General features: G+C 35.6%; 1 protein-coding gene across 10 annotated transcripts in view; it reads right to left on the bottom strand.

Annotated features, from left to right (window-relative positions):
- The window catches only part of FBXW7 (F-box and WD repeat domain containing 7), a 217,359-nt gene that overhangs the window by 18,891 nt on the left and 184,084 nt on the right, over window positions 1-14,384 (bottom strand). For 8 of the 10 annotated variants that reach the window (XM_084972655.1, XM_021101502.2, XM_021101503.2 and 5 more), the window contains 3 exons: window positions 13,432-13,514; window positions 10,018-10,159; window positions 168-302 (listed from right to left, as the gene is read on the bottom strand). In XM_084972655.1, coding sequence (XP_084828781.1) covers window positions 168-302; window positions 10,018-10,159; window positions 13,432-13,514 — 360 coding nt within the window. The remainder of the gene's footprint in view (window positions 1-167; window positions 303-10,017; window positions 10,160-13,431; window positions 13,515-14,384) is intronic. The other 2 variants (XM_021101508.2, XM_084972656.1) reach the window with 1 other exon arrangement.

Here is a 14,384-nt window from a genome sequence, read left to right as displayed (position 1 = left end):
ATATTAAGTCATGGCAGCTTATCATTTACAGCCCCCTTTCGGATTAATTAAGAGTGTTAAAGTGATAATACCGAATACCGTGATTAGCACGATGATGTCTAAAGGTGGTGGCTACTGATTTATATTTTCCAGTAGCACCAACAAGGAAGATAACTGATAATCCTTACCTCTTTAGGGAGCAAGGAAATGAAGTCCCGTTGAAACTGGGGTGCTATCACTTGCATCATATGTTTCACTTGGGTTGGTTCACAACTATCGATAAGTTCATCTAAAGCAAGCAATTTCTCTGGTCCACTCCAGCTCTATCAAAGAGGAATTATACATTTTTATTATTTCAATAAGCATCTCAAATTATATACTCATAGAGGAAAATCCATATCAACACACAACATAAAAAGTGGCTGTTCATAGTGGCATTTTCTCCAGAAGGCAATGAAGTGATAATCATTTAGTTTCATCAAGTTTCTGGCTATCTTCATTTTGTAAAAAACTTTAAAAAAAATCATGGTTTTGACAGAAAAATATTTTTGTGTTGAATTTATTATAATTGTTATTTGTTACTTATTACAATTGTTATATGTTCAAAGAGGACCAAGATACTGGCTGAGAAACCACAATTTTATTCAGAAACATCAGTTTGGGCTACTGAGTAAATAGAGAATTTCGGCAGGTGATTTTCCTTTCTCTATCTTCTTCCCAGTGGGCACCATAAAACTAGATGATTTTAGGAAGGCACTCAATTGAGAGGACCATGGCAGCATCATTTAGAGAAAAAAATAATAACTGGATAGACCGCACATCTGACAAATTAAAAGGGCTTTTATGTGAAAATTATTTCAGATAAAAAATAGCAAACAACAGAAAATGGTAGCTGACTTAATAGTAAAATTAAAATATGAACAAAGGCTAAAATAACAGAGGGTAAGAAATAAAGTATACATTATGGAAAACCAAAAACTCATAATTATACCTGGAAAACATAACTATAAACTATACCAAGGGGATTGTTTGAAATTTTTTTTCCCAATAAGGAACACTGGACAGAAATGCCATGATTCTTAAAAGGAAAAAGCAAAAAGCTACATGATTCATTTAAAAATGTTAAGTAGGACTTTCCCCCACAATAATCAAGTAAAATATAAATAATCTTGAAACACTTAAGTCAAAAAACATCCTTGAGCAGACCGATGGAGTACTTCTGTGAATCATTCAGTCCGTTTTGGAAGTGGGAGAAGAGAGAACAATAGTTGAGGTTTAGAGCTAGAAAGATCTGGATTTTTGACATTCCATTTCTTACTCCAACTAGGAACTTGGATTTTGTTAACATGTGAAATAGATAGTAATTGAAAACTGAGATATACTGAGGATACTGGAAGCCTTATTTAGAATACTTTTTAGAGTATTTCTTAAAATATACACCCCTTCAGAATCTACAAGGAAACTCATCTCTTCTTTCCTATCATAAAGTATAGACTTCAGTAATATTACCTAACATTTCCGGAGTACTTTCATAGTCACAAACTGTATAATAATGTCACAAACATTATCTCACTTAATCATCATAAAAACCCTGGCAAATATCTCATTTTACCACCAAATATGAGGAGACAGAGGCTCTAATAAGCTGTGACCCTTCTTTTCACTTTGACATGTACACATACCCAGAGCATCCTTGAGTACCCGCCATGCATCCTTTTGGGTTACAGTGAGGATTTATATATAGAAATGAAAAATGTTCATATATGTGTATATGCACACACATAACCAATTAAAAGCAGTTAATTTAAAGTTTACTTCACTCCGCTTCCCTCACATAGATTCAAATTCTGGTTCAGAATGTACACTGATCAATCCCCACTCGTGTCTGACTTGGTAACAATACTATAAACTCTGATTTATTGATTTACATTCCTCACAGGATTTGAGATAGGTTTTTATAATATGTTGTTCCTCTTCATGGACATTTAAGGATTCATGGACACTGGTATAAGGACATGACCATTTTGGGTGATGGAAAACTATGCTGACTTAATTAAAATGCAGCTTTAATTTAGCCACTTGATAGAATAATTTTAATGCAAACTTCTTAATCTCCTTTGCATACATGAATGCCAGCCTTAAAAATACTCTTGGAATTTTTTTTTTTTTTTTTTTTTTTTTTTTTGGTCTTTTTCTATAGCTGCACTGACAGCATATGGAGGTTCTCAGGCTAGGGGTTGAACTGGAGCTGTAACCGCTGGCCAATGCCTCAGCCACAGCAACGAGGGATCTGAGTCGCGTCTGCGACCTACACCACAGCTCACAGCAACGCCAGATCCTTAACCCACTGAGCAAGGCCAGGGATCGAACCTGCAACCTCATGGTTCCTAGTCAGATTCATTAACCACTGAGCCACAACAGGAACTCCTACTTTTGGAAATGTTTATGGTTAAATTTTTGATACAGAAATAAAGATGTGATCTTCTATGGCAAAAAGATAGTGAAAAATATCTTTCATTACATTACTACTCTATATAATTTATACATAGTAATTACACTAATGGCTACTATAAATATTTCCAATTTAAGGTAATATACTATAAATGCTTAATGCTTTGTTCTTTTTAGGTTAACATATTATTACTGTTTTTAAAAAGGAATAGAAAAACAGTATCAATATATGGTATATAACTGCTAATATATTAAAAAAAACCCTTTTATCAAGGGTTTTAGGGACTGGGGTATAGAATGAAAAAAGCCAGAAGAGAATATAAATAACCAATTCAGATCTTAGGTAGATGTTAGAGACTTTGTCAGAAATTTCTATATATTTAAGGTAAAGTCCATGATTAAAATTACGTCCGGATAGCAAAATGCTCCTAAGGCTTTAAACAACATTTTTATTTTGTTTTAAAATAATATTTAACAAGTTAAATAAAACTCAAATTGGAGTTCCCATTGTTGCTCATCAGTAATGAACCCAACGAAGATCCACGAGGATGCGGGTTTGATCCCTGGCCTCGCTCGGTGGGTTAAAGATCTGCCGTTGCTGTGAGCTGTGGTGTAGGCTGAAGAAGGGGCTCAGATCTGGCGCTGCTGTAGCTGTGGTGTAGGCCTGTAGGCCGGCAGCTGCAGCTCATTCAACCCCTAGCCTGAGAACTGCCATATGCCGTGGATGCAGCCCTAAGAAGCAAAAAAATAAATAAATAAGTAACATTTAAATCATATTTCAATTTGAATTATACATACATTCAGCAGATGGTATTTTGTGACATTTTACTGAAAAGTATACCACTGACAAAAATTAGTAACATGAGCTGTAAAGTACAAAGTAAATGAGACTGTTTTCACTGACCGTGCATATTCAACAGTCTAATGACTTAAAATCACATCTCTTAGATGGTTCCAACAAAGGTCTGGACCACACAGGCACTAGCTTTCCTCTTGCCAGTCCGGGTTTCTTCTCTCAACTCCAGATCTGCATACGTGCTTTTACCACATGTACTCTTGGGTATGTAATAGAAACTTACTGGGTCCATCACCTTTCTCTTCAAATATGCATGTGCACAATCGTCGCTACTTCAGTAAAATGTTAACTCTTATGACAGTAGTTTGTTCAGGCCCCAGACTCTGGAGTCATCCCCAGTTCCCTCCCTCTCACCACCAGATAGTTCTGATCCATCAGTGGCTTAAGGCCTTAACACTAAGAACAGATCCAGAATCTGTTATGATACTGGTCTAAGTTACTAGGATCTCCCACCTGGATTACTCCCATAACCTCTCACCCGGTCTCCCAGCTTCCCACCTCTGCCCTCCTAGTTCTGTTCTCCACCAAATAGTCAGAGTGACAGTGCTAAATAAAAGTCACTCACTCTTCTGCTTAGAACCCTCCAAGGGTTTCCCACTTCACTGAAAGTGAAAACCAAAGCTTTCAGGTTGGCCTACAAGGTTCTAATGTCCTACTCCTTTCCCTCGTTCACTTTAGCTACAGATGTTCTTTCTGTGCTTCCAACACACCCACTGTGCTCTGCTTTAGGCGCTTTTTGCTTGCTGATCCCTGGACCATTCTTTCCCTAGACACTCACGTGCTTTGCTTCCTCTGTTTCATGCACCGAGATCTTCTCTGGGCAACTTTTCTAAAATTGCCAACCAGTTTGAAATCTCCCAACCCCATCCCTCTCCTACCGAAATTTATGTTCCTCCCCGAAAGGGTTTTCTGGCCATTTTGTTCACTACTGTATCCCAGATCCACATTATAGCCTACCAACTGACAGATGTTCAGTAAATATTTGTTGAATAAATGAATGTATTTCCACAGAGTCAGGAAATACTGCACCATCTCAAAATTCTTTCTAGAGAGTTTCTATTCTTTATATTTGAGGCTATCACTAGGACTTGCTGCTTAGTCTGGTTCCAAGACTAGTTCCCAATTTTGTATACACGCATGGTTTAGTATTATTTACTTGAAAACTTGGCAGTTAATGACTATATTAAAATAAAATAACATCCCACACCAATCTTTAATGAGGACTCGTGGAAAGAATACTGAATTGGGGATCAGGAAACCCAACTTTTGGAGGAGATACTGCCACTAATTATGTTATAATTTATTTCTGCAGGCCTTAGTTTCTTTACCTGAGAAAGTGTTGGAAATTCTGATAATAGCTATTTTATTTCTGCTCTGAAAAGGAGCTGTTCTGGAAAAGAAAATGGCATTTTTCTTTGGTCCTTCAGGGTAAAGTTATGTGGGAACATATCAAAGGGGACAGGAAAAACATTCCAAATGCAGAAAGGATCAAGATAAACAAAATTTAACTTGTGGACAAAATTGCAAATGCAAACCTGAAAATTCCCCCATGAAAGTGGTATTTTGTTTTAGGTAATTAGAGAATATAGGTAGTAGAGAAGAGGAGAAGCAGCACTGAACTCTAATCAGGAGCCTAGGTTCACCAGTAACTCACTCACTGTGGAGACCCCTTAATTAGCCTTCATTTCAGAGCCCCCACCTGTAAAATGAGAGGTTTGGCCAGACCAGTGGTTCCCAAGATCCAACCCACCATCAAAGAGTCTGATTCAGCGGTCAAGGTGGGGCTGAGGACAGTCTATGTTATAAACTACCAACTCATCACCCCTGATGCAGCTGATCCACAAGCCAGCAGTGGTTAGCAGTCTGGATCATCTTCCCCATCCCATTCAGATAGACGTTCTATGACTCAGGGCAACACAGCACCTGAGTTTCAAGTGGTAAAGAACCTACTTCTCTAGTGCCTTCAGAAGGTGGTTACCTAGTCTGTTTGAACAGTTCCAGGACTGAAGCAGTTACTGTCTCCCATTCTATTCTGGGTCTATTCTAACTGTGGACTTCAACTTTCATCAAAATTAGACTCAAGGAATAGGATTCAGGGTTTTGTTTTGTGAAGAAACCAAGACTCAGTCGGATTCGACTTTGCACCAAAGCAGAATGTTAGAAACATTCTAAAATATTTTTATTTAAAAAATTTTATTTAAAAATTTTTTCTTAATTCAAAAAATTTTTATTTTAAAAATTTTATTTTTATTTTAAAAAGTAGAATGTTAGAAACAAAATGTTAGAAACTTCTTCCCTTAATCTTCTGACTAAATACATGACTGCCTCAACCTTCCTCATACTGTTTCAAATACAATGGCAAAGTGATACTGAATTCATTTTCTTTCAAAACTATGCTGTTTTAATATTTCATTGATTAGCAAATAAAAGGGATTCAAGTAATAAGCTAGGAAACAATTTCTAAGAGTTACCATAAAACTTAAGTGCTTCAAAAGAGTAGTTTTTACTCTACTTTTAATTTCAAAACACAGCAGTATTTTCTACTTTATCTTTAAAAAATATTATGAGTACAATAGGTATTTTCAAAGTACATTCATGGTTTTAGTACAACACAAATATGCTTTAAAATAATGTAATAATGGGGACTTCCTGTTGTAGTGTAGCGGAAAAGAATCTAACTAGTATCCATGAGGATATGGGTTCAATCCCTGGCCTCGCTCAGTGAGTTAAGGATCCGATGTTGCTGTGAGCTGTGGTGTGGGTCGCAGACGCGTCTTGGATCAAGAGTTGCTGTGGCTGCGGCGTAGGCTGGCAGCTGTAGCTCTGATTCAACCCCTAGCCTGGGAACCTCCATATGTCACAGGTTTGGCCCTAAAAAGCAAAAAAGTAATAATGTTAATGTGATGACATTCGCACGAAGCTAGTAATTTAATAGCCTCTTTTTAGTCCTGAGACAACTGAGGTTCACAAAGGGTATTTCTTGACCAAGAGAGGAAACTGATATTTATTGAGTTTCCAGGGATAGCTTCAAGCACATTTACATGTTTTCTCCTGTTTGACAACTTTTTAGTGTTATGTCTATTTCATGGAGGATGAGGATAAAAGCAAGAGGAGTTACATAATATCAGTGAAATTACCCAGTTATTAAGAGGCAAAGCTAGAATTTGTACTACGAACTTTTTAAGTCAAAGTGCCTCTCATTATATCAGGATATCTCTGAATATCAATTTCAACATCTGAGGATGTTAATGTAATTGGTGTCTTCACCCAGTCTCTTATTTGGAGCGAAAAACCATGTATTAACACTCAAACCACATAAACAAAACCAAAAAATTACCAATCCTCTCCCCCCAAATTAATAATCTGAAGCATCAATCTGCCTACCAAAAAAAGCAAAATCGATGGCAAGTGAAAATTCAAATACAAAATTTCTGGTTTTTAGTTTTGTTTCTAATTTGCACCTCTATTTTAGAGCGGCATTCTGTTTCAATTTTGCTTTTATCTAAAATGGTGTATCATTTGTTCTCAGTCAATTTATAAATTGAATATAGAGTACTTTGTCAGAATAGATGGAGCTGGACCAAAACACTGCTGTATCACCGTCTTAGGAGCAATAGTAGAACAGTAAGGGGATGAGCTCTCCCATTTTGCTTGTTATGCAACAGAAAAGTCATCATTAAATGCCCCCACAGCACATCTGTAGAAATCATGCCAGTTTAATTATCCCTCAACTATGCCACATAGGTCAACTCATGACTCCCTCACTTTACTATGAAATTATCTCTATCGGTTAAGCATTAAAGCACTGTAAGCCTTTAGGCAAGTGATTCATTTCCAGTCACTTGGCATCAGCCCTGAAAATAAAGAGCAGTGCACCACAGTGAGGCCCTGGGTGTGGTGAGACAGACCCAGTACTCAAAGGATTAAGGTCTTGATCTACCTGTCTAGTTGACCTTCTGTTACTAGTAAATTTCTTTGCTACAGAGTATTTATATGAAAACCATACACAGTACTATGCCTGCAGAGATAATTCTACATGTTATTCCTATTAACCAAGAACACATTTTCTTCACTGCATCTATTTCTCATATAAAAAGTGATCAAAGGGACCTTTTTGCAGGACAAAAGGCTAGCCTAATATTCTTTAGTTTACTGAATCTCTTCTAAGAAACAAATTTTTTGGGGTTGTTTTCTGTTTGTTTTTTGCTATTTTTAGGGTTGCACTCACGGCATATGGAGGTGCCCAGGCTAGGGGGTTGAGTTGGAGCTATAGCCACCAGCCTATACCACAGCCACAGCAACGCAGGATTGGAGCCCCGCCTTCGACTTATACCACAGCTCACAGCAACCCCAGATCCTTAACCCACTGAGCAAGGCCAGGGATCGAACTCGCATTCTCATGGATCCTAGTTGGGTTCGTTAACCACCGAGCCACGAAGAGAACTCCGAAGTTTGTTTTTGTTTTTTTTTTTTAATTACAGTTAACATGACTGAAATTGGAATGCATCTTATAAACTAAGGCATCTCAGATATGATGACACACAGTAGGTGGTAACATGAGGACATTTCATTAAGAAAATCATGAGGCAGTTCAATAAGCAAATGCTATACAAAGGACTCCCTAAAACATCCTCACTGAAAAATAAAGCACAAATGCCCCTACTACAGATCAGTATTTGAGAGAATTCCCTTAAGATTGATAAAAAAAAAAAAAAAGCAAACCCTAAGGCTAACCAAGAATATTCTGAAACTCTGAAACAGTGAAAAAAACTCTAGACTACCTTCTGAGAAGAAATGAAGCTTTTCATATAATATAAACATCTTGAAGGCTTTCTACAATGATGATCAAACTATTACTAATAGTATAATTTTCCATCATATTGGTATTTTCCTATGAAAATTACATGAAATCAGCCACTGCATCCTCTCAAGTGCTGTGCTGCTCACACTACATGCATGTGTGTGAAAACGCACACCCATCTTCCCATCATTTTGGCTTAATCAGAGATGATAACAATCTCTAAAGCAGTTCTTTAAGGCTTTGTAAATGTCTGTGTTCTATTTTCACCTCTAATTGGTGGAATATAGCTCCTAAACAATACCAAAAAAAAAAAATCTTCATAACTATACTGATTCATAACATTATAAGTAACGGCCAAGTACAACTTTCACGCCTCTAAGCCACAGATTCTTAGCCTCAGCATTACTGACATTTGGGGCTGGATAATTCTATGCTGGGGGAGGCTGGCTTTTACACTGCTTCTGCCTCTTGGATGCCAGCAGTGTCCTGCTCCCCACGCCCTCAGCTGCAACAACTAAAAATGTTTTGACCAAGGTAAAATCTGCCCACTGTCGAGAACCACTGCTCTAACCTTTCAGTTACCAATTGGAAAATAAAAAACAAAACAGCTATCCCTCTTTTTTTGAAATCATCTGAAGGGTAGAAAATAATTTTAAAAATCCATTTTAAAGAAACATTGCTTCAAGTGAGTTTTCCTACTATAGAAGGGAAAAAAAAAAAAGGGACATATATTCAGTTGTTGCCTAAGTATTTAAAATACTGGGATTTATATAAATGGACACCTTAAAATCCGAAATATCAAATAAAGTCAATAAGGAATCTTCTCTTTCAACTATTATTCCCCTATGCATTTGTAAAATACCATCAATCAAGCAGCCAGAGGTAAGGAAATATATATTCGTTCATTCAAACAGTAGTACAGTGGCTAGTATCAGAGATACCTTCATTTTACATGGCTTATATTATTTATAATTTACAAGGAATAATTAACCAAGTGTTTAATCTGTGCCAACTATTTTGCTAATACTTGATCTCTATGCATTATCTCACCAGAAGAGACAAATCAGTTTAATATCACTATCGTGAATTATAAAATTCGTAAGATTCAAGCTTTGGTTGTAGCCAGTCTTCCTGGTAAACTTTCAAAAAAATTAAATGCTAGTAAAATACAGGAATCAGAATTTGAGCACAATAAATCCACATACAAACATGGCACTGAGGAAAAGAAGCTGCCATCATTTCTTGGAGGCTGCAAGGCTAATGGTGATGGATAAGGCACCACCAGTGACTTCCTAGCAGAGTTCCTACAATACTACTAAAAGCTTAGCTTCCAAACAATGGAGTTTAGAAAACAAGTGCATTCAGCAACACCAGAAACCCAAACATAAAGGAGAAAAGGAGGAAAGGTCCTATTATAGAGGAAGCAATTAAAAATGCAAATGCACTTACACAAAATAAACCTTGGAGCCTACGGATTAACACTTAAAAATTAAAGTGAATTCCCTGATTTTTAATAGCACTTTTTATTGAGACACACTTCACGTAATATAAAATTCACCATTTAAATGTATACTTCAGTAGTTTCCAGCACATTCATCTTGCTTGGCAACCACTACCACTATCCAATCCAGAACACTTCCATCATCTGCAAAAGAAACCCCATACCCATTGGCAGTTAGTTCCAACCTCCCCTCCCAGCAACACCTAAAAATCACTAATCTACTTTCTGCCCCTATGGATTTGCCTGTTCTGGATATTTCATATAATCATACATCACATGACCGTTTGTGTCCGGCTTCTTTTACTTATTAGCATGTTTTCGAGGTTCATCCATGGAGTAGCATGTAATAATTCCTTCTCACGGCAGAATAAGCCCTTATTTTTTGCAGCAATTAAGTAAAGCATTTCAAGTACTGTTTAGACATGTCACCTGAAACATCTTCAGCCATTCCTGGAGGCCCGTAGGTGGTTGGACAGATGTGATTCGGCGTCGCTGCTGCCCTTGGCCATTGGCTGCTCTCAGGTCTCCAAAAGTTGTTGGTGTTGCTGAACATGGTACGAGTCCAGTGGTACTGCAAAAAACAAAAGCGTGGAAGTAAAGATAGCTGTTTATTAAGAATAACAGTCTCTAATTTAATAAGAAGGGGATGATATGGGGTGATTTCACACTCAAATTATTATTTTTATTTGCTTATTCCCAGAGAGCAAGGATATAAAACTTGTTCTGCTATTCTTAGAGTAAGTTTCCTCCCTCCTACATAACCACCTGTTTTAATCCCAGCAAAGCTAAATGCAATCAAAGGACAGAATCTCTATGGCAAAACCACAAGTTGTTAGTAACAAAAAAATAATGTTAAAATATTTCCTTAGAAGATCCAGGTTCCACTTCTCTTATGACTGGTCTTTAGTGATATAATTAAACAAAAATTTAAATTAGGGTGCGAAATCTATTAACGCTTTAAAAATTCATATGCAGAAGTGGTATGTTCAAATGTTTTAGGTATTTCACTAGACACATTATTGCTTAAGTTTGCCCCAGATGCCTTCTAAATTATTTATAATATTTGTCTATTTCTCCAGTTTTCTATTATTATTACAAAACTTAGTCTACATAATATCTGACAGGAAAAAGCCTTGATTAGAAATATATTTACACAAACAGGTAGGTAGTGAAAACTTATATGTGAAATTAAATAAAATGAGATCATCAAAATACTTTTATCCAATCATTTAAACTTTGAGACAATTAAAAAAACCCTACAAACCTGAAATTCAATTAATTCTGCCACTAATAAAATAAGAGATGAGCTATCTCTAAAACTGTCCAACTCTCCTAAAAAATGACTAATTGCGGAAAATGAAGTTAGAACTTTGTTATTAATATATTAAACTTTGCTTTCTAATTTCAATGCCTAATTAAATTATTTAAACTCAAGGTAAATACTGAACATCTCTGTTTTAGAGACATGTAGAAAAAAGGAACAGAAAGATTCATTAACAAATTTACATTTATAAAATAATCTTCAGTTTACTGAACTATGATAATAAAGTGTTTAAAATCCAAATAACTTATAAGTGGAACCCTAATAGTTGACCGTCAAGCTCTGAAAAATTACTAATGAAACAATCTAATTCTTTTCTACCCATCATATCTCAGTATTTTGCTAAAAAATCAGCATCTCAGTCACCAGGTTATACAGAAAAATCGCCCTATCTACCACATTTAAATCTTTTAACATTATACATCCAAGATGGTCTCTAACATTCAACAATTAAATCTATTTTTTCTATCAAATTTTAAAGGTAAGTTCTAGTTTCTTCTCTGAAATTAAAGAGGATGTGATTATAACTTAAATTTTCTAATAAAATGAAAAAAATCATAGTTTCATCTTGTTATAAGAAAATCTTTCAACAAAATTAAAAACCATCAAATATAGACTGACAAAATCTCCAAAAGACATAGAGACCAATATGCTCCTTGGTTTGCTTTAGTAAGACTGCATGTTAAAAGGTTAAAAATAAAACTCACCTTCACAGGTGCTTTCTTAATATAAAAAGTGAGCAACTAAAGACAAATTTTACAAAAATGTTTTTTTTGGTTTTTGTTTGTCTTTTGTCTTTTTAGGCCCGCACCCTGCTGCATATGGAGGTTCCCAGGCTGAGTCAAATCGGAGCTACAGCTACAGCTGCCGGCTACAGCCACAGACACAGCCACAGCCACAGCAATGCCATATCCGAGCTGCGTCTGTGACCTACACCACAGCTCATGGCAACGACGGATCCTCAACCCACTGAGCGAGGCTAGGGGTTGAACCTGCAACCTCATGGTTCCTAGTTGGATTTTTTCCTGGTGCGCCACCACGGGAACTCCTAAAATGTATTCTTTAGTAAAAAGTCAGCATTTATTTATAAAGCACCTAAAAACAAGTGAATCATTGAATACTTCTGCCCTGGTATTAGCTATATTGTTAGCAGACCAAAATTACATGGTTGACTGAAATCTATACATTAAAAATATGGCGCATTTTAAACATTAAACTCAACTTGCTCATCCAAGAAATAGTTAATCTAGACTAGAAGAAAAAAGCAAAAATGAAGTGAGTAGTTTCACTTGTCTATCATTGCACATCCTCTGTAGGAAGTGCCAAAAAACAGTGAAATTATCAAAAAGGCAAAGGGTAAGAGGGAGCGGGGCACTAACATGGGAAAATCACACAGAAAGCATTTCCTGAATAACCAAGAGATAGCTTTATTTTTCTCTTCTATATCATCTCTGCATTTTTATATATAAAACTACCCTAATTTTTATGATTTCTCTATTTCACAAAGAGCATCTGAAAGATATATTTTCCACAACTGAATAAAAGTAGGAACTATTTCCCTGGGAAACAGAGGTGCAATCTGTTAGCAACATTCAATCGCAAAAACCCATGTCTGAGTAACGTTAATTTTACTGTAGCTACAGAATAAAAATCACTCTAAATCAAAACACTGAGAGAGAAAGAAAGGGATATCACTATCATGAAGCTCACAGGGTTTCTATAAGAAACTCTTATGGTTATTTGGAGAAGTGAAAATTATGCAAAAAAGACCCCCCCCAAAATCCCTTAAGATGCTTTTGTCATTTAAATTTTAAAATGCCACATTCCAAATGACAGCTAAAGCTATTTTTAATTGGCTGGGTAATAGATATTGTGCTTAAGTTAGCCTAATTAGCGTGAGAGTGGGAAAAGTTTTATACTGATGCAAAATCCAAAAATGATGGAATGGTACGGGAAACAAGACTACAATTGTATCTAGTTGTTATGGAAACTATTCTACTGGCATAGAAATGTATGTGTTAAAAACATAAGACTTACCAAGCAAATAAAAGGGAGTTTCTAACATAGGAATCTCATGAAATGAGATTTAGTTAGCAATTGTGAGGTCTATTTCATTGCTAATAAATGTATCTTTAGTTTTGCATATATAACTATCTACCCTAGAAGAGCTGTTGCTATAGTAACAAGATATATTTGCTCATATTCATATTTTAGGATTTACTTTTTAAAATTTCTTAAAAACTGTGTTTTAACATTTTTGTTGCTAAGAGAACTTCTGTTTGTGTCTTATTGCACTGTATCAGTGACAAAATAGGAAGCCACAGTGGTAGTCATTCTTCTCATTTAAAATGGTTATGTTTCCCAATTTCCAGTGATCTCAAAATGTGTCAAACAGTCAACAGTACTAATGACATTATAATTCTATCAGAATAAACTGAAAGAAAGGCTTTTCGACTCATCAGCTCTTTGAAAAGAAGAAACATGAGAATCATGAGAGAATCAATCATTATACTTAATATTACCTTGTATATTCTGAGACTTTGCATGGTTTCTTTCCCAAAGAAAAAGAGCGGACCTCAGAACCATGGTCCAACTTTCTTTTCATCTATAAGGTAAAACAAATGAGATATGTTTAAAAAAAAAAGCCACCTGTCCAACTATCAAATCTTAACGTTAGCATCAGTAATATTGAAAAAATTCTTCAATTCTCATATGCCTGCAATGTTAATTAGGCATAGTTAATTCATAGAGAAAATAAATGTTTCATAGTTTCTTCTATTAGTTCTACTTTGTTTTACTCTTACAAGACTGGAAAGGTGAATCCCCCAACCCCCGACCCCAGTAACTGTCCAGAAGAACAGTGTATGGTTATTTAAAAATTGGTATCCATCATATACATTCCTTGAGAGTAATATACCTTTCACATTTTCTAGATTAAGAACCAACAAAGGGGAACATGTAATATTAACCCACACAGAAAAGAACCATATTTAACACATCTTTCTTAGTGATTTTCATTTTCCTTTAAAAACATATTTTAAGAAAAAATAAACAAATTCAAAATTTCAAAATCAGAATGGAAGTGACAGTAACGAAACTTAAAACACGTTATTATAAAAGGATAAAGAGAACAATGTAAATAAAATGTTCTTGAAAAGTCATTATGGTAAGGCATAAAGCAATGAATATGGGCAATGGGGACAGTACAAAAAGTAACCCATCATAAGAGGGAAATCTGGAGATGATACAAAAAAGGCAGAAAAAAAGCCATCATTTGCTATTTACACAGAATATAGCTCTACTGACAGGTACTCACTCAGGACAAAATATTCTAACTTGAAAAACAACAAGGAAACTAAAAGATTTAAAAAGAAAGAGTCATGCATCTTTGCAAGGTATACCCAACATCTGTAGTCTTAAAGTATTTCGATATGCTCTACAGATACATAAAACTAAACATATTCAGAATTATATT

This window comes from Sus scrofa, chromosome 8, assembly GCF_054392235.1.
Source record: "Sus scrofa isolate SSC_HxYL_T2T_F1_AM1 chromosome 8, Sscrofa_HxYL_maternal_Yorkshire_Landrace_v2.0, whole genome shotgun sequence".
In the NCBI taxonomy this organism is placed as follows: domain Eukaryota; kingdom Metazoa; phylum Chordata; class Mammalia; order Artiodactyla; family Suidae; genus Sus; species Sus scrofa.
Note: the sequence above shows the minus strand (reverse complement) of the source record. Positions and strands in the feature narration are given on the sequence as shown.